At 36.6% G+C, this 26285-nt stretch overlaps 1 protein-coding gene across 2 annotated transcripts; it reads right to left on the bottom strand.

Annotated features, from left to right (window-relative positions):
- Positions 1-232: 232 nt before the first annotated feature.
- Positions 233-26276, bottom strand: wdr59 (WD repeat domain 59). Of its 2 annotated transcripts, XM_067419991.1 has the most exons (27): positions 26175-26276; positions 25518-25567; positions 24604-24739; positions 24372-24457; positions 23982-24062; positions 23866-23903; positions 23660-23748; positions 22941-23057; positions 22772-22849; positions 21937-22093; positions 21748-21827; positions 21543-21669; positions 20438-20562; positions 20120-20284; positions 19932-20033; positions 19675-19819; positions 14722-14791; positions 14431-14584; positions 13392-13448; positions 11863-11996; positions 11610-11691; positions 8456-8568; positions 8193-8340; positions 7891-7969; positions 6779-6902; positions 6540-6682; positions 233-1060 (listed from the first exon to the last, which is right to left on the bottom strand). In XM_067419991.1, the coding sequence occupies exons 1-27, from the start codon at positions 26226-26228 to the stop codon at positions 825-827; spliced, it is 2970 nt and encodes a 989-aa protein (XP_067276092.1). In that variant the 5' UTR covers positions 26229-26276; the 3' UTR covers positions 233-824. The 2 variants fall into 2 exon arrangements, with proteins under 2 accessions (XP_067276092.1, XP_067276093.1); XM_067419992.1 differs by lacking the exon at positions 13392-13448.
- Positions 26277-26285: the final 9 nt, after the last annotated feature.

The following is a 26285-nucleotide window of genomic DNA, read 5'->3' as shown; positions in this document are numbered from 1 at the left end:
ACAGTAAGTGCACTTCAAGATGGTAAATGAAAGTCCTTAACCTTTAAGTCATGCTTAAAGACTAGAAAACAACTTTTTAATGAGCTATGTGACTTGTTTTATGCAGAAATTTGGATTAATATAATGAAAAATAAACACATACACTAGCACATTTGCATGTAAGCTATTCAAAGTTTTTACAGATGACCACGATTTATACAGAAATTGAGTACAGAACATCACAGTAAACAAGTCTGATACAATCTTGCTTTATTTATGTTTTTAAAAATGTATTTAAAAGGTATTGATTTATGAGGTAGTGATGACAGTCAATGCATTTATACACTTTTATGAATGTTTCATAAAAGAGAGTTAAAGAAATATTTTCAGCAACATTACTACAACAAATCAAGTGGCATATGAAGCAAATATCACTGTATTGTCAAATTTATTAATATGTTATGGCACATACTGTACATGATAGATCATCCTTTAAAGTTTACAAACTGAAAAGAGCAATCAAAACAGTTATTTGAAAAAATATTTTTGTTTCATAACCATAAAAATCTGCAACATTTCCCTTTTAGCCAATGTTTCCTTGGCACCTTATAGAGCAAATGATAAGCTCTACTCAAATCAGAAGGTATAAAAGTGCAAAAAACAGCACTGTATAACAATTGAACTAGGCTGGTTTGACCTATTATAAGGTTGATATTTGCGGCTCCTCATTAGAACATAATTCAACTCTTGAACAGTCGCAGGGATAATCAGTCTTCCTCAATGTCTCTCCACCAAGTAGTTCCTAAAGTACCAAGAGTTTTGGTGCATATCTTGACAAAGTCTTTTTAAAAAGTGCTTTGCAAGAGGCAGTGACAGCCGCAGCCGGTAGGACAGACCTCTTGAGAGCGGAACCAGTCCATCATGTGGCTGGTGTGTCCTCCGTGGCCACAGCTCAGGCAGAAGTTGGAGGAGCCGCGTACGGCCACGTGACAGATGGCACACTGGAAGGTGAAGCGTTTGCAGACGGCGCACTGGGTGCCACGGGCCTGACTGCGGCAGTGGCAGCAGTAGACGCCGAACTCTACGAATGAGAGCAGAGGAAACCCAGGACTCAGAAATGGGCGTGTTAAACATCTGTTAAAGAGTTAAACGCTGAATGACATCCCAGAAATTTAAGACAAATGCTTTGCTCCCTAAAGGAATGCTCTGGGTTCGATTAGCACAGAAAATAGTTTGTTTTTCTCTTCAATTCGTTTCTTGTCAGTAAGATTTCTTAACGTAAAAAAAGAAGTTTCGTGCTCATTAATGCGTCATTTATATGATAAAAATACAGCAAAACAGTAACATTGGAAATATTATTTAAAATAAAACTTAATTTAAAATGTAATTTATTCATGTGATGGAAAAGCTGAGTTTTCATTGTCACATGATCCTTTATAAATCTACTCAAGAATATAATCAAGAAACATTTCTTATTATCAATCTTGAAAACAGACACTGTGATTTTTTTCAGTGGTAAGCAAAAGTACAGCATTTATTGGAAATATAAATATAATGTCACATTATAAATGTCTTTTCTGTCACTTTTGACCAATTTAATGCATCCTTCAAGGTTCGTACACATTTTCCATTTTAAAATGTCATACTTTTCCAGTCTAAAATATGTAACATATTTAACATAAATGGTTCATACAGCAATATTTTCAGCTTTATATTTGGTATATACAGTGGACCAAAAAAGTATTTAGTCAGCCACCAATTGTGCAATTTCTCCCACTTAAAAAGAAGAGAGAGGCCTGTTTTTTCATCATAGGTACACTTTAACTATGACAATTAATATTTTTTTCTCCAGAAAATCACAAAAAACAAGATTTCTGTCTCTCACAGACAGAGGCCCCTCTGTCCTCCACTCATTACCTGTATTAATGGCACCTGTTTGAACTCGTTATTAGTATAAAAGACACCAGTACACAACCTCAAACAGTCCAAACTTCACTATGGCCAAGACCAAAGAGCTGTCAATGGACACCAAAAACAAAATTGTAGACCTGCACCAGGCTGGGAAGAGTGCAATACGTAAGCAGCTTTGTGTAAAGAAATCAACTGTGGGAGCAATTATTAGAAAATGGAAGACATACAACACTGATAATCTTCCTCGATCTGGGGCTCCACACAAGATCTCAACCCAAGAACAGTGACCAACCACACGGGGGGACCTAGTGAATGACCTGCAGAGAGCTGAGACCAAAGTAACAGAGGCTACCATCAGTAACACACTACGCCGCCAGGGACTCAAATCCTGCAGTGCCAGACGTATCCCTCTGTTTAAGCCAGAACATGCCTGGGCCTGTCTGAATTTTGCTAGAGAGCATTTGGATGATCCAGAAGAGGATTGGAAGAATATCATATGGTCAGATGAAACCAAAATAGAACTTTTTGTAAAAAACTCAACTTGTTGTGTTTGGATGAGAAAGAATGCCGAGTTGCACCATTACTGCTGTGAAGCATTGGGGTGGAAACATGCTTTGGGGCTGTTTTTCTGCAAAGGGACCTGGACGACTGATCCGTGTAAAGGAAAGAATGAATGGGGCCATGTATCAGGAGATTTTGAGTAAAAACCTCCTTCCATCAGCAAGGGCATTGAAGATGAAATGTGACTGGGTCTTTCAGCATGACAATTATCCCAAACACACCGCCCGGGCAACAAAGGAGTGGCTTCGTAAGAAGCATTTCGAGGTCCTGGAGTGGCCTAGCCAGTCTCAAGATCTCAACCACATAGAAAATCTTTGGAGGGAGTTGAAAATCTGTTGCCCAGCGACAGCCCCAAAACATCACTCTAGAGGAGATCTGCATGGAGGAATGAGCCAAACTACCAGCAACAGTGTGTAAAAACCTTGTGGAGACTTACAGAAAACATTTGACCTCTTTCATTGCCAACAAAGGGTATATAACAAAGTATTGAGATGAACTTTTGTTATTGACCAAATACTTATTTTCCACCATAATTTGCAAATAAATTCTTTAAAAATCAGACAATGTGATTTTCTGATTTTTTTTTCCTCATTCTGTCTCAGTTTTTCTCATTCTCTCTCAAATTACAGGCCTCTCCCATCTTTTTAAGTGGGAGAACTTGCACAATTGGTGGTTGACTAAATACTTTTGTTTTCCCTCAGTGTAGTACAGTAATCTGTAAATATGTTTATTTTCTCAGGGTTTTTTTTTCATAGATTTTCTCAAAGTGACAACATAAAGAGCCCCTAAAAGAAAAAAAGAAAGAAATAAAATATACAGACTTTTGCATGTACAGGAGAAATTATCGTGCCCTCGTGAAAATATTCACATGCGGGTTTTTTTGCACGCTTGCTAATTACAATTTCTAGTTTTATATATACTTTATTACACGGCTCTGTGAAATACTTGATTCTGATTGGTCAATCGCACATTCCAGCGGTATGTTATTTCCAGATAACAACCGCTCATCCGGGTAATACGAGTTATCTTGACCGGTACTACATCTATGCTTAACGCTGGCGCCATCTTGTGGCTGTTAAATACTTAAACAGCCATGGTTACAATGGAAGACTTCAAGGCGGGGTTTCCTTTATAACATTTTAAATATGGATATTTTCTTACACAAACGCATCGATTCGAATCAGAAGGCTCTATTAACCCATCGGAGCCGTGTGGAGCACGTTATTTGGCGGACAGCTGCATTTTTTATGGACTTCAAAAACAGCTAACGTTACAACTACTGCTTGGATTAACGTTAGCCTGGACTTTTTAAATATAACTCTGATCGTTTTTGTCTGAAAGAAGAATGTCATATACTCCTATAATGACTTGAGGGTGAGTAAATCATAGGCTTCGTTTCATTTTTGGGGGAGTTAACCCTTTCAGCATTCATTTTCAACATTTAGCAGCAATAGATAAAGGCTTAAAGCAGTTTGGAACTGTTTTTCTTCGCGAAAGCTTTGCGTAAGAGCTAATAAAATATTTAATCTCAAGACAATATTTTGTGTCTAATTTATCTGAGACTAGTAGCCATGTAATAAACTGGATAATGTACACCCAGCCGGTTGTTATCGTAGAATAAACCCCTTCAGAGTGATGCAAGACCCCGACGGTTGATCACTCTAACGGGGTTTATTCTGCGATAACAACCGGCTGGGTGTACATTATCCCTTACATAACCTATTTTCTACAGTCTAAAGAAAACAAGAACATAGATGCACATGACTTAATAGAGATCTATTTGCTCTAATTTTGGCTTCTCAATTTAATGGATCCTCTGTGGCGGTGGAGAAAGCATGACACCAAACGGGCTAATGACACAAGGCTGTGTGCACTGTCCTATTTGCCAAGTTCAAGGGTCTATAAAAAAAGACTGTTACTGTGAAAAAGTGTTCAGAATGTGGCCAAGAAACCACACAGTTATGTCGCAATAGGTGGCTCAGTGTGCATTGTCCTATTTGCTAAGTTTAATGGTTTCTCGTGCCCACACGAAAGTCTGTATATTTTGTATTGTTGCAAAGGTTCTTTTAGAGGCTCTGTAATATGGTGATAAGAAACCTATCATGAGAAGAAACTCTTAACGCTTATAACCTGCCTTTCTGCTTAATGAAAAAGTTCACATTGAATTAGTGTTTGATAATCACTAAAGAATCACTTAACAGCTGCCATGAAAACATACTTCTTGTATGATACATTTATTTTCATTCAATTCTTAATTTTCTATTATAGAAAACTAAATATGGACAATAGTCTTGAAATGCAAATATTTTTTCATACTTCATACAAAATTACACAGATCAAATGCCATACTTTTCCAAACTGTGTAGGAATCCAGATCTTGTTGAATAGAAGTATTAGTATTATTCAAAGAACAAAAATCTTATTGATCACAAAACATTTGAACAGTAAACATTATCTTTGGAAATTAATAATGAATATTGTTAACTTTGTGATTTGCAGCTTGTAAACTGGTAACACCAGTATTTATGCATTATATATAGCTATAATTTATGTTTCAAAGCTATAATTCACATGAGCAGCAAAACTAGTAAACATGGTAACTTGAATACCCAAAAGTACATGGAAGCTTGTTTCCGCCACGAAATAAAGAATAAAAAAGTTAATTCTGACTTTATAACTCACAATTTCAACTGAGAAAAAAGCCAAATATTTCCAAAAGTTTCATTTATTTTTATTTATTTTATTTTTATCCCTCAGAATAGTGAGATCTTAACTTGCAATTGCGAGTTATGTAGTCTGAACTGCGAGATATTCGCAATTCTGAGAAAAAAAGTCAGAATAGCGAGATATAAACTTTCAACTGTGAGAACAAAAGACATTTAAATAGGCTTTATGTTGAGCGTCGCATGAACAAATAGGTCTCGAAAAAATGGTCTCTTCGCATCTATTGTCAGAGGTGTACAAACTTTTGACTTTTAAAGACTCCCTGTGTTGAAAAATCCCTTTTTAATGTTATTTATATGTCTATGTGGCGTTTTTAATATGCTTTAAGACAAACCATGTGCAAAGTCAAACACCATTTCTTACGTCAAAATCTACCTCGTAACCAATCAGATCAACGTGTGGGCGGGCTTTAGCAGATCATTAATTATGCTCTGAAACAGGGGAGTCTCAACAGAAGCCTGGTATATTTTTCTGTTGGGTACTTTTAGCAATACATTGAGTGAATTGAATTATGTATATGATGTATATTATGATGTTATGATGAACTGATTTTTAGAAGGTAACTATCTGACACATGGTTTGTGTAACATTAACAACACATAATTAGCTGTTTGATAACATAGTCAGGCAAAAAGCGAATCATATTATTTACCATTATCGGCGTTATGGGTCAGACGTTGTAGAGAGCAATACCATTAGGCAGCAAGTGTGAGTGAATGGAGGCAGGGCTAATTAGCATATTCATGATCCACATATACCAAATGAAGCAAGGGTATAGAGTTACAGTCAAGCTATTTTGGTGATTATATATGAGTTTAAAGTAATTTTTGATTACACAGGGACTTGAAGGTTATCAGGTAGCCTAGCAAGTTCTTACCATTTTTGCCATTTTATTCAATTTAAATATCTAAATGTTAGTGAGAAGAAGAAAAAAAAATCAAACTATTAGATATCAATATGCAAATGTAATGGACATCGGTTATGCTCGTCTTTGCTCACTGCTTTGAAGGCATCTTAAGTAAACCAGCTTTATAATTAAAGAAGCACATACAAAAGACCTGCAACGGAAGCAATGCGACCAGTTTTACAGAATACAGAAGTTGGTTACGCATAAACACCCAGTACTTTTTTATTTTTATTATCTAGCAAAAACAAGCTTCCATAAGTAAGCGACTGTTTAGGTAAGAGAATACATACTCAAAGGAATTAAGGAAGTAACAAATAACCAGAAGTTTATATAGAACAGTAGTCCCACTCCCAGCATAAAATGGATGATTTAAACAACTTTACAGATCAAATAATAAAAAATAGTATGATAGTACTGTATGACCCAGAAGCTGTTTTAAACTTTTCCTTTAACTTACCTATGCCTTTGTGTGGCTCTGGAGGGCAAGAAACAAATTTGAGCACCTCTGCCCTCTTGTCCTTCATGCCCCAACGGTGCAGGATCTCACCGTAACACTTCTTGAAATCATCAAACTGCCAGGAATTGGAGGGGTCCAATAATCTGTGGATCAGAACAAACTCATTAAAGACACGTTTTGAATGTGTGAAGCCGATAATGTGATGTGTCTAAGTGTCATTGGTCGAACAGGATGTGTGCCTTTTGTTCATGTCGTGTTGCTCTTTTTCTCGTTCTCGGGGGTCCATGTATATCTGGTTTGAATAGCGATAGTCATCCGGGGACGAGTCTCCCCAGGGAGGAACATGTTCTGATTCACGTCCAACTGAAAGAAGAAAGAACAACAATGATCAGAACTATGTACATGTTTACTCTAAACCATTCCATTACAATTCAGAAAAAAGAAAAAAGAAAAAAAACTGTGATGCATCATACAATCTGACTTCTGTCATGATGCTGTATAATTAAATTATTTTGGTAAAATTAGTTTGAATTATTCAAAATCAAAAAATTAGCTTAAAACTTAAGAAGAAAAACAAACTAACTGAGATCTGGATATGGTGGATCTTTTATAATTGAAAATAGTTCAGAAAATGTATTTTGTATAATTAATATCAATATGTTAAAGATTGGGCATTATATGGCCATTAATTATGAAAACAATATTACTTTTATTTATAGGAATATTAGTAAATAAATAGTATTAATATATTACATATTATAATATTCAAAATACTAATACTACAAATAATACTAATACATTTTTATAATTATAATAATTTAAATCAAAGACAACAATACTACTACTACTACTACTAATCTGACAGATCCGTGTTTTTATTGATGACATGCCTATTAATAACTATTGTTATTATTATGATCAATAATAATTTTTTATAATATGATTTATAATCAAAAATATATAAAAAAAATTGTACACCAAATAATTGTATTTGTTTTATTATTTATCATTATCATTATCATGACCACCATTACTATTAACTATATATTTTTATTTTAGTTATTTATTTATTAATATTAATAATTGATACATTTTATTAATTACACAGCTAATAAAAATGTTTGTTCATTGATAAATCAGCATTTATTTACATAACAGAAGCAAATTTCTAATATCATAAACGTTTTAGTCCACCAATAAGCATCAGCCAACTCTGAATAGTTAAACATATAGATTGTGACAAAACAAGATAAGTATAAATAAAAAATATGTCTGACGTAATGACACACGATGTAGATTTTGCACTGAACAATGAAATGTAACCTCTGTGAATAAACTCATGATCTCTCACCCGTGTTCCATGGAGGGTTTGCAGAGTCTGAGGTACTTGAACATGATCCGGAAGTGACAGAACTGGAGGTGATACTGGGCTAAAGGAGCAAATTCATTACAATTTCAAAGGAATTAACACAGGAAAATCAAAATATGCTGAAAACTTCCTCTTTGCTATACAAGAATAGCTTATTCACACTTTAGAAAGAAATGCATAACTCATCCTAGTTTTAACTAAAAGACACAGTTACTGTGTAACCTTCTCTTAAAATCAAATTATTACAGAATTCATGCATTGATACATTAAGTCTACAAACATACATAGCGAGAATGGTAAGCAGTGAGGATCGCTGGTCGTGGTTGATGACCGTATAGTGTAAAATATTCCTGAGGACTGCCATGACCTCTGAACACACTACACAACATGGCCAGACTCTGAACATCACTCATCTGGCTGTAGTGTTCAAGCCTGTGGAGGAAAGAGACAAAGTCAAAGCTCATGTGAATTATAGTTTTGACACATAAATTATAGCTATATATAATAAATAAATGCTAGTGTCACCAGTTTACAAGCTGCAACTCACAATGTCTCCAGCAGGTGTCGCCCAAATGGATGTTTGGCCCAGGGAGTTCCAGCATCAGGGTCAGGGTCAGGGCTAAGGTCAACATTTGTGGCTGCTGATGCAAGTGCCCATACCTTAAAGATCATGGAAATGAATCTGTAAATATGCCTTGTACAGAAATCATGTTTACATATACACTATAGGTCAAAAATTAGGATTATTATTTTTTTTAATTGTTTTTGAAAGAAGCATCTTATGCTTGCCAAATCTGGATTTATTTGATCAGATACAGTCAATATTCTGAAATATTATTACAATTTAAAATAATTGTTTTCTATTATAATATATTTTACAATTTAAATTTATTATTGTGATGCAAAGCTGAATTTTCAGCATAACTACTCCAGTCTTCAGTGTCACATGATCCTCCTGAAATCTAATATGCTGATTTGCTGCTCAAGAAACCTTTATTATTATTATCAATGTTGAAAACAGTTGTGCTGATGTATATTTTTGAGGAAAATCATGATACATTTTTTTCAAAAATATTGATGAATAGAAAATAAAAATGAACAGCATTTATTTGATAAATTAAAATATTATATGGGATAACATATATTTTTATACATTTTATACAAACTTTTGAATGGTAGTGTATTACAGTTTTCACAAAAATCTTAAGTTTCCAACATTGATAGGTTTCCAACCTCTGCAGCATCGCATGGCGTTTGGGGACAGTACCTATGGACTGGCAGACCAGGGTGGTGGTCCCTCTTTTCAAGAAGGGGGACTGGAGAGTATGTTCCAACTACAGGGGATCACACTTCTCAGCCTCCCCGAGAAAGTCTACGCTAGGGTACTTGGCCCTCATTTATCAAGGGTGCGCACGCACAGTTCTGTGCGTAGTGAGTGCGTAAGAACAGTTTCACGCAAAGTGTGGGATTTACCAACTTGTACTTATACATAGAAATGTGTGTAAATATAAGCACATCTCTGAGCATGCTTACGCAGAGAATCTAGTGGTAGAACAGCGATACTACACATAAAAAAGCATGTAAAGGGTTACTTCAGTAATTAACATATGGCTTTGTATCAGTAGAAACCTGGGAGTATATTCAAATGATCGTGCTAAATTTATTTGACACAAAATTTATATATATATACCGGTATATATATATATATATATATATATATATATATATATATATATATAAAATTACGCATTGTGTTCAAAATGACTATATATCTTTATCTATAGATTATTTAGATAGATAGATGGATAGATAAATATAAAGTCATTTTAAACACAATGCGTAATTGGTTTCAAACCCTAAAAAAACAGTTGTGACAAATGTTGGATGCAATTTTTTTTTTTGGACCCAACCCACAGTTCCCTTACTGAAATCCTCAACAAGCCAAAATAAAATGGGGCTTGCATGCTATCGCCAGATTTCCAAACAGAATTGGAGCCACAGACTGCACCCACATCGCCATAAAAGCACCATCATAAACCAACAAATTTAATTATGTAAATAGAAAAGTGTTTCATTCTGTTTTCTGCTAGACAAATAATCATTTGTGTTGCAAATTTGTTGTTGTTGTTAAACGTTATTGTTGTCAACGTCAAAATGATTGACTCATTTTGTGTTTGTGAAGTTCCTCTTTTTGCCATAACTGCGGTAAGCGGAAAAAAAAATCTCGTGATTTTTAAAGGGATGTGTTGTCACCATATATGGTTCATTGGAGGCGTTTCTGAATGCTAATGACTGTGAACGTGAACGAGCATGGCACTTACGCACAAGTGGGATTTATCAACAACGATTGCTTACTCATGTGCGTAAGAACTGTGTACGCACGTTTGATAAATACGGATTTTCTTGTACTTAGACACATTCTAAATTTCAGTCATATGACGAAATATAGAACCTTTTCTACGCACTGTTGATAAATGAGGGCCCTGGAGAGGAGAATTTGGCCAATAGTGGAACCTCGGATTCAGGAGGAACAGTGTGGGTGCTGGAGGGTTCATGGGAGTTTGCCCATCCAGTCCACATGTGTTTTGTAGATTTGGAGAAGGCATTCGACTGTTCCTCATGGCACCCTGTGGAGGGTGCTCTTGGAGTATGGGGTCCGGGGCCTCCTGCTTAGGGCTGTTCGGTCCCTTTACGACCAGAGCAGGAGCTTGGTCCGCATTGCCAACAGTAAGTCAAATTTGTTCCCGGTGCTTGTTGGTCTCCGGCAGGGCTGCCCTTTGTCACCGGTTCTGTTCATAATTTTTATGGACAGAATTTCTAGACGCAGCCAAGGGCCGGAGAGTGTCCGGTTTGGGGACCACATGATTTAGTTGCTGCTCTTCGCAGATGATGTTGTCATGCTGCCAACCTCAGACCAGGACCTTCAGCATGCACTGGGAGAGTTTGCAGCCAAGTGTGAATCGGCTGGGATGAGATTCAGCACCTCCAAGTCCGAGGCCATACTTCTCAGTCGGAAAAGGGTAGCTTGCCCACTTCAGGTTGGTGGAGAGTTCCTGCCTCAAGTGGAGGAGTTTAAGTATCTCGGGGTCTTGTTCACGAGTGAGGGAAGGATGGAACGGGAGAATGACAGGCGAATTGGTGCAGCATCTGCAGTAATGCAGGCAATGCACCGATCTGTCGTGGTGAAGAAGGAGCTGAGCCGTAAGGCAAAGCTCTCGATTAGGCCCCGGGGAAGACCTAGGAAACACTGGAGGGATTATGTCTCCCGGCTGGCCTGGGAACACATCGGGGTTCCCCCGGAGGAGCTGAAGATAGTGGCTAGAGAGAGGGAAGTCTGAGCGTCTCTGCTTAGACTGTTGCCCCTGCGACCCGGCCCCGGATAAGCGGAAGAAGATGGATAGATGGATGGAAAAATATTACACAATATCACTGTTTATCCTGTATTTTTGATCAAATAAATGCTGCCTTCATGAGCTTAAGAGTCTAAACCTTTTTTTTTTTTTTGGGGGGGGGGGGGGGGGGGAATCATACTAATCCCCAAATTTTGAATGGTATTGTGTAGAATACCATAACTGCATTGTAATAATAATTGATAATAATACAGTATCTTTCATAAAATGTATTTTTTTTTACAAAAAAATGAGCAATGAACTTTTCAGAACATATTTATTCCAAACTTTGGCCGGTAGTGTATCACATACCTTTGCTAAATCCCTACGTCCCACTGCTAAGGCTGCAGCCCCATTCTTCTGACACGTGTCCTGTATGTCATTAACATTTAGCCTAAAGCAGAAAACAAATGAAAAGGTGCCACGGATCATGATGACAACTGAGCATAAGAATGTCACGGTTATGACAGGTGATGCTGTAATTTATGGCTGTTCCTAACAAGAGAGATATCATCTGAATATGATTGACCTGGAATGCTTTGCTATCTAAGAAAACAGAACATACACGTATGTCTCCCCGAGGGCTTTGTACACAGGAAGCAGACATGAGATTTGCTGGATGATGACTTTGCCAGCCAGTTTGATGGGTCTGCTGCTGTAGTCTCCTCCCTCTCGCTTGCCTTTCCAGCGCCGGGATTTCTGAACGCCATGATGATGACAAACAACACGATCAATCACTACATATTATTATTTAAAACTTTAGATTAACTGATGAAGAAGTGGTAAAATTAAAGTTGTTAATATGTAAGGTGGACGGTAAGAGAAACCCCCCTTGAAGACACAATTATTAATCATTATATTAAATGATTTATGCATGTAATGTTATAATTAGAATTAATATATATATTTTTAATGATAATTTTTTGTTAAAAATTGTTTAAAATATTATAATCATTTTTTAAAAGCTGTAAAGATCAACACATAAGATCAAAGATCAGCAAGAGCACAATTTGAAATATGGGATATTCGTCACACCTGCCAATGGTGGGTAAATGGAGAATATCTACCAGAATTTACATATTTAGCAATAGTCATGAAATTAAAATATTTAATAAAACTTAAAAAAAATGTTAAGCATTAAAATAAAACATTGCGGCCTGATTTCACAGACAGCTTAGATTAAGCTAGTTCAATAAGGACATTTAAAGGGATAGTTCACCCAAAAATTAAAATTAGCCCACGATTCACCCTCAAGCCATCCTAGGTGTTTATGACGAATTATTTTACGAATATGAATACAATTAGAGTTATATAAAAAAATGTCCTTGCATTCAGGAGCCTCTTCCAAGCATTAAAATGGTAGTGAATGGAAACCCAAAATTTGAAGACCAAAAAAGTGCAGCCATCCATTATAAATGTACTCCATACTGCTCCGGAGGGTTAATAAAGCCTTTTTTGGAGTGCATTGATGGGTTTGTGTAACAAAAATCTCCATATTTTAAACTTTTCTAAAGTAAAATATCTATCTTCCGGCGGACCACCTTCAGTATTCAACTTACGAAGAAAGCGTAAAGCGTTAAAAATGCTTAATTTTCGTTCGCCGTTATTGTCACGGCAGTTATGGTTCTTTAATATGAACTATCCCTTTAAGTAGCCTTTATAAACATAAAAAAAACATTACTGGTGTGCATCTTGAGACCAAACAATGGCACTTAAAATTAACAATGGCACTGACATATTTATAAGATATGCCAGTGCAAGTTGCTTTCAGGAAAAAGCTAAATGATTTTAGTCTGGGGCTAGGCTTAAGCCTGGTCTGTGAAACCATCAGCAAATGTAATTATATATTTAGTGAGTTAGTTAAAGTCATCCCTGGCAATTACATTTTGGCTGTAAAATCAAAGCAGAGAAATAGTAAAATTATCTTGATCTTGCATTTTTATGATCCGTAATGATTTTTTTCAAAGCAGATAATATAGCTGTTATGTTCCATACATGTAATGCATGACAGCAAAAAACCCACTTGGCATTAGAGCAAGAAGTAGATGAGAGAGAGAGAGATAATAAGTGGGAGGGAGGGGCGGTGGTCAATACCGGACAGTCATGAATAGTCTGCACAGACCAGCGGCGGGGAGTAGACAGAGGGGGCTTCTGATTGGATAAAACAGACCACGGCAACATGAGAGAGGGACACATGCCACCAAAACTCAAAAGGAAAAAGACAGCACAGAAACCAAATGTGAAAATGGTGCTTTTAAACACATGAATCAAGAGGGTGGAAGGAGAGGATGTGAAAAGCATGAATAACTCAGAAATAAAGAAAAAGAAGAAAAACATGTTATAAACCTAAATAGTCGGGTTATGAAAATATCTAAAGCAAAACACTCTTTGCAAATAATGTTTAAAGGAGTGGTTGCATGCGATTTCACTTTATTAACTTTAGTTAGTGTGTAATGTTGCTGCTTGAGCATAAACAGTCTTACAGCGCTGAAAGTCCAATGCAAATGGAGGTATTGTCTTTTAAAGTTATGGCAGTTTATTGCCTACAAAAACAGCTGATTTGGACTACAATGAGCTTCTTCCTGGGTTGGTGACATCATAAACCCTTGCTAGTCTCCACAGATGTGACTTTTGCCTGTAATGGTAAGGGTTGTGGCGTTTGCGGCGATCTGTGCTTGGCACTTCAGCCAATAAAAATAAATGAAACTACATTTGGCCATCTACCCAATCTAAGACCATTGTGTCTTAGGGATGGGCTTCATAGAAGCAGGAAGCAAACAGTGCTTCAAAGTTCTAGTTCAAAGGACAGTGAAGACAGCAGTGTGGAATAAAGGTAAATAAAATATAAGAAAAATATGGCATTTTTTCAAAAAAGAAGTATTAAGACATGTTATACTGTGCCCCATAAACACAACCAAGCCTAGAAAAAAAACACGGAACCACCCCTTTAAGAATTTCTACAGACAGGCAAAAATATGTCCATTTCACTTCTAGGAGCCTTCATGAAAAAAACTGGCATTGTTAACCATACAAACCTTAAAGCCTGATCAAGGCTGCTGAAAAAGTGAGCTTTGTTGAGCTAAAATAAAACTTTTAAGACAAGCTAATTTCAGTCCTGTATGACGAGTCTCACCCGCTCTTTGTAGTAGAAGGATGATATGGACACTTGATCTTTTTCTGTGCGTGTTGGGCTCCCGCTGTACAGCCTCAGGGTGGTCTGAGACTCTGTTCGCATTTTCATAGGGGTCAGCACCCCACTGTGATATGCTGAGAGAGCCGAGAGTGACCTGCACATAAACAAAGAATTCATCTTTTGATCATATTCATTATCTTACACATGCTAACATGTCTTCCATTGCAATCAAATAATAATAATAATATAACATGTTTCAGATAAAACAAGCAAACAGGATTGAATATTCACCTGGGAGTAGGTTCAGTCTGAGGGGCCACACGATGCATAGTCATGGGCCGTGTGAAATAAACCAAGGAACCTAATGGGAAAATTAAGTTTGTGAAAAAAAAGTTTTGGGATGCTTGCCATTACATGGACATGACTTTTAATGACATCAAATTCTCAATCCGTAGGGTTTAATATGGAGTTGGCCACCTTTTACAGCTATAACAGCTTTAACTCTTCTGGGAAGGCTTTCAATAAGGTTTAGAATTGTATTTATGGGAATTTTTGACCATTCTTCTAGAAGCACATTTGTGAGGGCAGGCACTGGTGTTGGACGAGAAGGCCTGACTCAGTCTTCGCTCTAATTCAGGTCAGCCTAGTCAAGTTCCTCCACACCAAACTCAATCAATCCATGCACAGTTATGTTGGGACAGGAAAGGGCCATCCCTAATCTGTTCCCACAAAGTTAGGAGCATGAAATTGTCAAAATTGTCCTTGACAGTAAAGGATTAGGTTTTTCCTTTTTAAATATTTTCTGATATTTTACTCACCTCCATCTTATCCAAGGTGTTTGTGTCTTTCTTGCTTCAGTCGAAAAGAGATAAAGGTTTTTGAGGAAAACATTCCAGGATTTTTCTCTACATAATAGACTTGCCAACCAATGGGTTGAAGGTCCAAATTAATGCAGTTTCAAAGGGCTTCGATGGGTTTCAGGGGTCTCTGCACAATCCCAGTCAAGGAAACCATTGGCCATTTTCTAAACAAAATAAACATTTATATACTTTTTGACCTAAACTGCTCATCTTGCACTGCTCTGGGCCACGCCACGTATTGCGTAATCTGTGGAAAGGTTACGCTAGACGTAGACGGAAGTACTTCCCCAAGTGAATGTGCGAAAAAACCTCCATCTCTAACTTCAAAATCGTCTGACTCCGAACAATGTTGTTTTTCCTTTTTTTGCTAAAAGGATGTTTGTATTAGTCTTCAATATTTGCTTTGTAAACACAGGGGTGGTACTGCTGCCTACATCTAGTGTGACCTTTTCTGCCGTGATTAGGAAATCTGTGGAGCGTTATAAAGCATTGCAAGATAAGCCATTTAGGTTAAAAAGTTAAAAAAAGTAAAACTTTTTAAGGTTACATGTTGCCATAAGTGCATTATGTAGAGAAAAATCATGGAATTTCTTCCTCCAAAAAAACTTTTGACTGAAGAAAGATAGATACAAACAAGGATGAGATGGGTGTGAGTACATTTTCATTTGAAGTAAACTAATCCTTTAGGAGTTCCTTTCACTGAAACTAAGGGGCAAAGCCCAAGCCCAGAAAAAACGAACAACACCATAATCATGCCTCCACCAAACTTTATACTTGGCACAGTGCAGTCAGGCAAGTACCGTTCTCCTGGCAACCGGAAATCCTAGACTTGTCCATCTTATGATTCCTTACTCCAGAGAACACATCTCCACTGGTCTAGAGTCCAGTGGTGGCATACTTTACACCACTGCATCCAACACTTTGCATTGCACTTGGTGATGTAAAACTTGGATGCAACTGATCGGCCATGGAAACCAATTCCATGAAGCTCTCTAGACACTGTTCTTGAGCTAATCTGATGGCCACATAAAGTTTGGAGATCTGTAGCTATTGACTCTTATATATATATATAATAATAATAATAAATATATATATATATATATATAAAGGATTATTAGGAACACCATACTAATACTGTGTTTGACCCCCTTTCACTTTAGGACTGCCTTAATTCTACGTGGCATTGATTCAACAAGGTGCTGAAAGCATATTTTCGAAATGTTGGCTGATAGGATAGCATCTTGCAGTTGATGGAGATTTGTGGGATGCACATCCAGGGCACGAAGGTCCTGTTTTACCACATCCCAAAGATGCTCTATTGGGTTGAGATCTGGTTACTGTGGGGACCATTTTAGTACAGTGAACTCATTGTCATGGTCAAGAAACCAATTTGAAATGATTCGAGCTTTGTGACATGGTGCATTATCCTGCTGGAAGTAGACATCAGAGGATGGGTACAAGGTGGTCATAAAGGGATGGACATGGTCAGAAACAATGCTCAGGTAGGCCGTGGCATTTAAACGATGCCCAGTTGGCACTAAGGAGCCTAAAGTTCCGAAAATAAAATTCCAAATAAAAAATATTGTAATTTAGAGCATTTAGTTGCCGAAAGCATCAACTGGTCAAAATAACAAAAAAAGGTTCTTTGATCTGGTGGTCCTCCATCTGCACCTTGGTTGACCTGGCTGTGTGGCATGGAGCATTGTCCTGCTGGAAAAAAACAGTCCTCAGAGTTGGGGAACATTTTCAGAGCAGAAGGAAGCAAGTTTTCTTCCAGGATAACCTTGTACGTGGGTTTGTCCGATTCCAGCCTTGCTGAAGCACCCCCAGAATATCATCGATCCTCCACCAAATTTCACAGTGGGTGCAAGACACTGTGGCTTGTAGGCCTCTCCAGGTATCCGTCTAACCATTAGACAAAGCTAAAAAATTGACTCATCAGAGAAGATGACCGTACTCCAGTTCTCTACAGTCCAATCCTTATGGTCTCTTTCAAACCTCAGCCTGGCTCTTCTTTGCTTCTCTTTGATGAAGGGCTTTTTTCTAACTTTTCATGATTTTACCCCTGCCCCTAGGAGCCTGTTTCGAACCATCCTCGCCATGCACTTCACCCCAACTGCCTTTTGCCATTCTTTTTGTAGGTCACTTGATGTCATCCTACAGTTTTGATTAAATCCAGTCAGCGGAGAGCCGTTTTCGCCCTCTGCCGGTCTGTAGCTTTGTTGTCCCCAATGTCTGCTGCTTGAACTTGTTCTTACGAACCCTCGTCTTTGAAATTTTAAGGATGGAAGCAACCCGATGCTCACTGTATCCCTCTGCCAGTAAAGCCAGAATTGAACCCTTCTTTTGCTCACTCAAAACTTTCCTTTTCAACTTTTTTGGTATGGTCAATAGTTATTTTTTGATTACAATTACTTTTGAGGTACTACTAGCAAGAGGATAGTGATGACCACAGAAGTGTTTTTTAATACTTTTCCTTGGGAAAAGATTACATTGGAATGGAATAACTTCCATACTTGTAGAGATGCTGATTTAAGAAAAAATTGCCACAATCATGAAGTAAAATGAAATTTATTGGATATTTAAAACTTTTTTAACAAATCAAAAAATGAAAAATTTGGCATGCAACATTATTCGGCCCCTTTACTTTCAGTGCAGCAAACTCTATCCAGAAGTTCAGTGAGGATCTCTGAATGATCCAATGTTGACCTAAATGACTAATGATGATAAATAGAATCCACTTGTGTGTAATCAAGTCTCCGTATAAATGCACCTGCACTGTGATAGTCTCAGAGGTCCTTTTAAAGCGCAGAGAGCATCATGAAGAACAAGGAACACACCAGGCAGGTCCGAGATACTGTTGTGGAGAAGTTAAAAGCCGGACTTGGATACAAAAAGATTTCCCAAGCTTTAAACATCCTAAGGAGCACTGTGCAAGCAATAATATTGAAATGGAAGGTAAATGGACTGCATTTATATAGCGCTTTTATCCAAAGCGCTTTACATTTTTGCCTCACATTCACAAGGAGTATCAGACCACTGCAAATCTACCAAGACCTGGCTGTCCCTCTAAACTTTCAGCTCATACAAGGAGAAGACTGATCAGAGATGCAGCCAAGAGGCTCATGATCACTCTGGATGAACTGCAGAGATCTACAGCTGAGGTGGGAGACTCTGTCCATAGGACAACAATCAGCAACACAGCTCATCACCCTGAACACACCATTCCCACTGTCAAACATGGTGGCGGCAGCATCATGGTTTGGGCCTGCTTTTCTTCAGCAGGGACAGGGAGGATGGTTAAAATTGATGGGAAGATGGATGGAGCCAAATACAGGACCATTCTCGAAGAAAACCTGATGAAGTCTGCAAAAGACCTGAGACTTGGACAGAGATTTGTCTTCCAACAAGACAATGATCCAAAACATAAAGCAAAATATACAATGGAATGGTTAAAAAATAAACCTATCCAGGTGTTAGAAAGGCCAAGTCAAAGTCCAGACCTGAATCCAATCGAGTATCTGTGGAAAGTACTGAAAACTGCTGTTCACAAATGCTCTCTATCCAACCTCAATGAGTTTGAGCTCTTCTGCAAGGAGGAATGGGCAAAGATTTCAGTCTCTCGATGTGCAAAACTGATAGAGACATACCCCAAGCGACTTACAGCTGTAATTGCAGCAAAAGGTGGCACTACAAAATATTAACTTAAGGGGGCTGAATAAGTTTGCACGCCCAATTTTTCAGTTTTTGATTTGTTAAAAAAGTTTGAAATATCCCACATTTTTTGTTCCACTTCATGATTGTGTCCCACTTGTTATTGTTTCTTCACAACAATTACAGTTTCATATCATTATGTTTGAAGCCTGAAATGTGGCAAAAGGTCGCAAAGTTCAAGGGGGCCAAATACTTCGCAAGGCACTGTATATATATATATATATATATATATATACACACACCGGTATATATGCATACACACAGTATTGCCAAAAGTATTGGGACACTCCTCCAAATCAGTGAATTCAGGTGTTTCAATTATATATAGTTCAGTGATTAAAAAAATAAAATAAATATATATATATAACTTCCTAAGTTAAAGCACTGGTATTGTGTCGATTATAAATGAATTAAAACTTTTTAATGAAATTAAAAATATAAATGCATTATTGAAGGTCTGATTTTTTTAATTTTATTTGTTATTTTGTCCAGTTGTAATTTTTTGCAAATAAATGCTAAATTTGTAAGAAATGTTTTCAGAAGTTTATAGAATAAAACAAAACCTAATTTTAGTCAAACATTAAAATAGTAAATCCAGAGCTGCTGCTTATTTTGCAATAAACAGTGGACCCATATTAATATGCATTGATGGAAAGGAATTGCAACCCACCTGTCCCACAGAAGCGAGCCCCTGAGGTCCGGGGAAACGGGATGTTGGAGTCCTGGTAGGAGCCATAAGTGTTGCTCACTCGAGGGAAAGCAGGAAGAGCAGGAGTCACTGGGTTTGTGAGCACGTAGGGGTTTGTACCATCCTCCTGGACATCAAATTGGAGACAAAAGGAGAAACAGTGGTTTAAAAATCCATCATGATGTTACTGGTGATCATGAGAACAATTTGGAAATGATGAGTAAGTGAAATTCACTCACCATGACTCCATCTGACTCCAAGCAGGATACCAGCTGTCTAACACATGGCTCTAAGCAGTTCTGGTTTCTTTTCACTTTCTGAAGTGACGTATCAGTCAGAATCTACAAAAGAGTTGCTGCTTTAATATGACATGGTTCAAAACACTGACTAATTGACTAAGACAAGTTTGATGGGTGTTGGTTTCAACCTTCTGTATCTTGGTCTTCATGGAAGACGAAATGTTTGTCGGAGAGACAAACTGGAAAGTTGGAGCTGCATTGTTGGGATATTGTGCAGGGAACTTCACCACGAGACGGACTCGGTTGGCTCCGCAGTCGGCCGACACAAAGCAACTGCGGTTGACGGCATCCATCTACAAGAACAATAATGTTAAGTGCTTATCTATTTACATATAACTGTTAGAATTGCATCTTATTTTTTATAATTCTCCAACATGACAATCCAAATATCTCCCACACAGTTCACACCCATTTGCATCAGATTCTCAGAAATGACAGTGACTTACCTCCACATTGACATTGCGAATCTGTAGGTTGACTAGAGAAAACTCCTGCTGCAGAGTCTGAGGCAAACCTGGTACATCATTCTTACCGCTGGATGACAGGCCAGACTGAGGGCCGTCAAACTGATCTGTGAACAGTCATTTACATTTAATAAAACAAGGATCTGAATGGAAAATCGACCATTTTTTCACATCACCATAATTAGAGGATGGGGTCAAACATTTTATGAGATTTAATAATCAATTAAAAATTACACAAATATTCAACGCATCATTTAATCTAAAATACATTTTCAATATTAGTTAAAAATCTACCAAAAAAAAAAAAAAAATCCACAATTTACTTTTTGATTAATATCTGTATTTTTTGTAATATCTTATATCTAAGATATCAAGGGTTGGTACGATTTTTTTATATATTTTAGACTGTTATGCTTATGAAGGCTGTATTTATTTGATCAAAAATACAGTATAAACAGTAATATTGTACAATATTTTTACTATTTAAAACAACTTTTTGTTACTGTAATACGTTTTAAAATGTAATTTATTCCTGTGATGCAAAGCTAAATTTTCAGCATAATTTATCTAGTCATCAGTGTCACATCATCCTTCAGAAATCATTCTAATATGATGATTTTGTGCTCAAGAAACATTTCAGTATTGAAAACAGTTGTGCTGTTTAAAATTTTTGTAAATCGTGATACCTTTTCTTAAGGATTTTTTGATGAATATAAAGCCCAGAAGCATAGAATGTATTTAAAATAGAAATAATATGTAAGGAAAAATTGACAATGGGCAGTCGGGCCACCTGAGGTGGGAATGCGGTCGTGAAGCGAAGTTATTATTATAAATAATTAGTCTGTCTATTTTGTTCCTTTATTATAATTATATTATATTCTACCACACAACACAACTAAATGGAATATAATAGATGTAAATAACCAGAATACAATGTAAATATTAAATAAAAAATGGTAATACAGGCTGACCGAGCCTGTCTGATGTCTTCAGAATATTTTTGAAAATAATTATAAATTAAACCAAAATAACTCAATAAATGAACCATAATTAATCTAATCACTTTCAGAGCAAATCTTCTTTTTACCTTGTGAGTTGTCCGCTGTTAACCCTGGACTCAATGGCGATTCTTGGGACCTAAGTGTTTTTTCTGTCTCTGTGGTGAGAGTCAAGCCCTCCATCAACTCATCCATGATGTCGTTGGCACAGCACAGCTACAGAACGCGTGACACAATCAGTCTCAAACATAAAGTCACCAGCCATAGAGAAAGTACTGAGTTCATGAGCATCACCTTCTGGAGCTGAGGATCTACTCTCCATATCCTCAGGGTTTGATCTCTGGACCATGTGACCAGCTGGCAGTCTTTGGAACCTAAAAATACAGAATGGATAGTGAAAGACAATAATACTTGTTTGACCTTAAAGACAAAACGAAGCACTCGTTCTCAGAAATATCACCATCTACTGGTTGCTCCTCTCACCTTCTTTCTGCGGCCTCCACTGAAACTCAAGCACGACATCGTCATGGCCCACGAAAGCGTGAACGGGGCTATTGAGTTCCAACGTGCTCCACAGGAGGAGGCTGTTCTCTCGGCGTAGCTGAGGAACCATCACTGTAACCAGTCCGTTAGAGAAGGGCTGAATGTATGGAATGGAAGAGAATTCAGTGAGTACTTTACAATAATGCATAAGTACACCATCAGTCAAAAATTTGGAATAATTATGATTTTTTTAGGGATGCACTGATACGAACAATCAAAATAATCAAACGGTTATGATTTAGTGTATTGATTCATGATTCGGATCGCCAATGTCACTTGATTTCAGCAGTTTGGCAGTTTGACACGCGATCCAAATCGTGAATCAATTCGCTGATTCATGACCGTTTGAATCTTTATTTGAGGTTTGAAAACATACGCGGAAGAGAAGACAATGCTGAATAAAGTCGTAGTTTTTTCTTTTTTTAGACCAAAATGTATTTTGGATGCTTCAAGAGATTCTAATTAACTAACTGATGTCACATATGGACTACTTTTCTGGACATGGACAGTATAGTGTGCCTACACTTAGATACGCTGTTGGACTAAATATGAAATAACTTAAACTGTGTTCCTAAGATGAACGGAGGTCTTACGGTGTGGAATGACATTAGGGTGAGACATTAGGGTGAGACATTAGGGTTAATGACATCAATTTCCTTTTTGGGTAAACTAACCCTTTAATATAACATTACAAAATCTTAATTATAACTTTTGACTGGTAGATTAATTTCCACAACATCAACAAATTTGGTTAAACACATGATTTGTATTGTACCGTGTATCTGGCCTTCCACACAGGCACCTGACACGACAAGATATCAAGGTACTTCCGGGGTTGTCTGTAATCCCAGAACTGTTGGGATAAATCAGTATAAACACAGAATCAGGTATAAGTTAAACTGCAAACACAAAAGAATGTGAACAATAATTGTAATTATAATCACCCGAACAGAGTTGTCCTGACTGGAAGTAGCCAGGATGTACTCGTTATCAGGGTGCCAGTCCAAACCGTGAATCTTTGACAGGTGGGCGGCAACATACTCCACTGCAGTGTTGGGTTTCTGAAACACACTACAATTAGTCCCAAAAAAAAATCTTGATCAAAAGATATTTGTTTTTTAATATACAGCTAGGGGTTGAAATTTACAGTTCAAAAGTTTGGGGATGGGAATTGTTATATATTTCTGAAAGAATATTCTTATGCTCACCAAAGCTGCATTTATTTGAATGAAAAAATACAGTAAAAACAATAATATTAATACAATATAAAATAACTGTTACCTATTTGGATATAATTTAAAATGTAATTTATCCCTGTGGAGCAAAGCTGAATTTTTAGCATCATTACTTCAGCCTTCTGTGCTACATGATCTTCGAGAAATCATTCTAATATGATGATTTAATGCTCAAGAAAAAAATCTTATTATTATCAATGTTGAAAACAGTTAGGCTGCTTAATATTTTAAGATGAATAGAAAGCTCAAAAGAGCAGAATTTTTGGATGTAGAAAGTTTTTGTAGCATTTCTAACAAATTCTTACTGGCCCCAAACTTTTAAATGGTAAGTAGACAGATTGACAGGCAAACAAAGGTCTGACTGGTAAACAACACCAATAATAATGATGTAGTCATGATGCAAGCAAGTAACAGAATGACATAATCACCCTCTTGTCCCAGATTCTGACATCACCATCATGACTCGATGCCAAACAATAGTGATTCCGTTTGTTCCACTTCACCTGAGAGGCTCCGGCTAAAACAGAGAAAAAGTGAGAAAATAAAGTAAAAAAATATATATATAAGAGTATCGACATCTGAGATTAAATAAACTACTAAATTATATCTGGACTCATAGAGTCTTTGCACTCACCCACGGCAGAAAGGGCCACAGTTGGCTTTCGCGTGTCCCTAGAAATCAAGAAAGAAAAGCGTAAAACATGGAATGTTCCGCAAACTCTTTATCATGTGTTCTTTCTCTGCGCTCACCTTGTGTCCCATATGTATATGTATGTGTCCACAGAACTCGTGACAAGCAACTCTGGATCAAACCACGACCAGTCCAAATCACTGAAACAGGGCGAAAAGTTTTGGTTTAAACATCAAACCACATACCAGTAAAAACTTATATTCATGAATTATTTGTGATATTAGAATATATTCAAGTGCAGTCAAGTCAATTTATGTAGTTCTGCTCTCTATTTAAAAGCAGATTTACAGAGATTCACTGATTAATTAGTCCACAATTCATCAGTTCAGAGCTGAGCTATAGCATAGTTTACTTTTGGACAGGATATAAAGATAAGGCCTGAACTTTTTTGATCATGCATTGTCTCGTTATTGTTTGGATAAGCAGCATTTCAGCGTGACCTGGGTTACCTTATAACACGTGTATGACCTTGCAAAGACGTATGTGCTTCACCGGATCCATCACGCCATACATACAGGTCAACACGCTGGTTACTCTTTGTGAAGATAAGAAAAATGTATATTATTTGCAATATTATTTTTTATTTTATTTTATTCAGTAGACATGCGAAACAATAAATATGACTGCTGATCATTATGACACTTTCATTAATCAGCAATAGTTGATAACTTCTTAACATACAGATGCAGCAAATAAATGGGCCTCGGTTTTGTGCGGATTCCACTGAACTGTCCCAACATCCCATTTGCTTTGCCGGCTGATTTTACGTGGCGCTTCGGACGGCATCTCCAAATTTACAACATATAAGAATCGTCTCCTATTAAAAAATAATAATAAATCACACATCAAAAGAGTAAATACAGTGTGGTATAGCAAACAATATATGCAAAAAGGCATTTACAAACTTAAAAACTGAGTATGGAAGCTTATTTCTGATACAAAGAAATAAATTATGCTTGGGTAAATTATAATTAAATTATAATTATACATAATAAAAAATAAATAAAAAGCAAATGCAGTAAGTTTTAAAAACATAAAATTAATAATTGTGAGATAAAAAGTTACAATTGCGACATAAAGGTCATAATTATGAGAAAAAAACTAAATTATGACATACTTATGAGATAAAAATTACATGTTATAATTGTCATATTTCCTTTTTAAGTCATAACTTTTAATTGCTGTCATAATTTCAATTTTTTATCTCAAAATTATAATTTTCAAAAATAATGCTTTTCAAAATGATAATCATAAGATAAAATGTGTTAGAAATGGGCTTCCATAAATATTTTCTATACTTATACTATAACTACCTTAGACCTTTTGTGATATGATTGTCACATATAGTGTGACAAAGTATTTATAGTCATAATTTCTACTTTTTATGTTATAATTATTTACAAAATATTCTTATGTGTATTATATATATTATATATTATATTACTATATTATATTTCTTGTGTGGCAGAACCTGGCTTCCAAAGAAAAGGGATGTAGATGCAGCATATACAACTATGCATATAAAGGCATATGCATATTAAGGGTGTGTTCATAATTCCACAAGATGATGTGACATTAGCCAAAGCTGTACACACCCAGAAAGAACAGCATGCTGGCCGAGACAGTCCACTGACATTGCAGTAGCCTGAAAACAGAAAAGTCTGTCATATACACATCACATAAACTGCAAAAAGGCAGCATATATTTTGTATATATTTTTTCTTGTTACCCCTAAATGCATTGCGATGTTGTCTAGTGTAATTACAGTTTTTTTTGTAAACATAAAAAACATGTTTAGGCATACATTGTAAACTGTTTTCTTTCTGACACTTAGTTTAATAGTTTATCTAACGTAATAACATTAGATATATACATCTAATGACATTTAGATTTTAGTGCACTGAGTAATTCTCACTGTATGTGTGCTGGATCGCTATAAAATGACAGTTACTTTTGTAACAAGGGAACTCATTACTAGCTACTACTAATGAGTAGTTGTTCTGTAGATTTTATGACAACACGTTTCTTGTAATAATTGTAATGAATAATAATAATAACTGAAATTGCATGGTTTAAAAATTATACTTTTGTAGGAGCATCAAACAAAGAATGCCATTTAATTGAAAGTTTTAAACACATCGCTCAGGATTGACATGACAGCTATGCGTGTTTATTGTTCTAATTCTTATGAAAACTATACTTCTAACGCAATTAATGCACGCGTGCAGGTGTGACTGTTAGTGACTGTGTACCTGTGCATCTCGAAACTCCACCACCACATTCTCACTACTCCAGCGGGCCGCCATCTTCACCCACCAGAACGTCAACAAATTACGTAAAACAAACGGGACAATAACGTCATC

This window comes from Pseudorasbora parva, chromosome 16 (assembly GCF_024679245.1).
Source record: "Pseudorasbora parva isolate DD20220531a chromosome 16, ASM2467924v1, whole genome shotgun sequence".
Lineage (NCBI taxonomy): Eukaryota > Metazoa > Chordata > Actinopteri > Cypriniformes > Gobionidae > Pseudorasbora > Pseudorasbora parva.
This window is presented reverse-complemented; position numbering and strand designations above follow the sequence as displayed.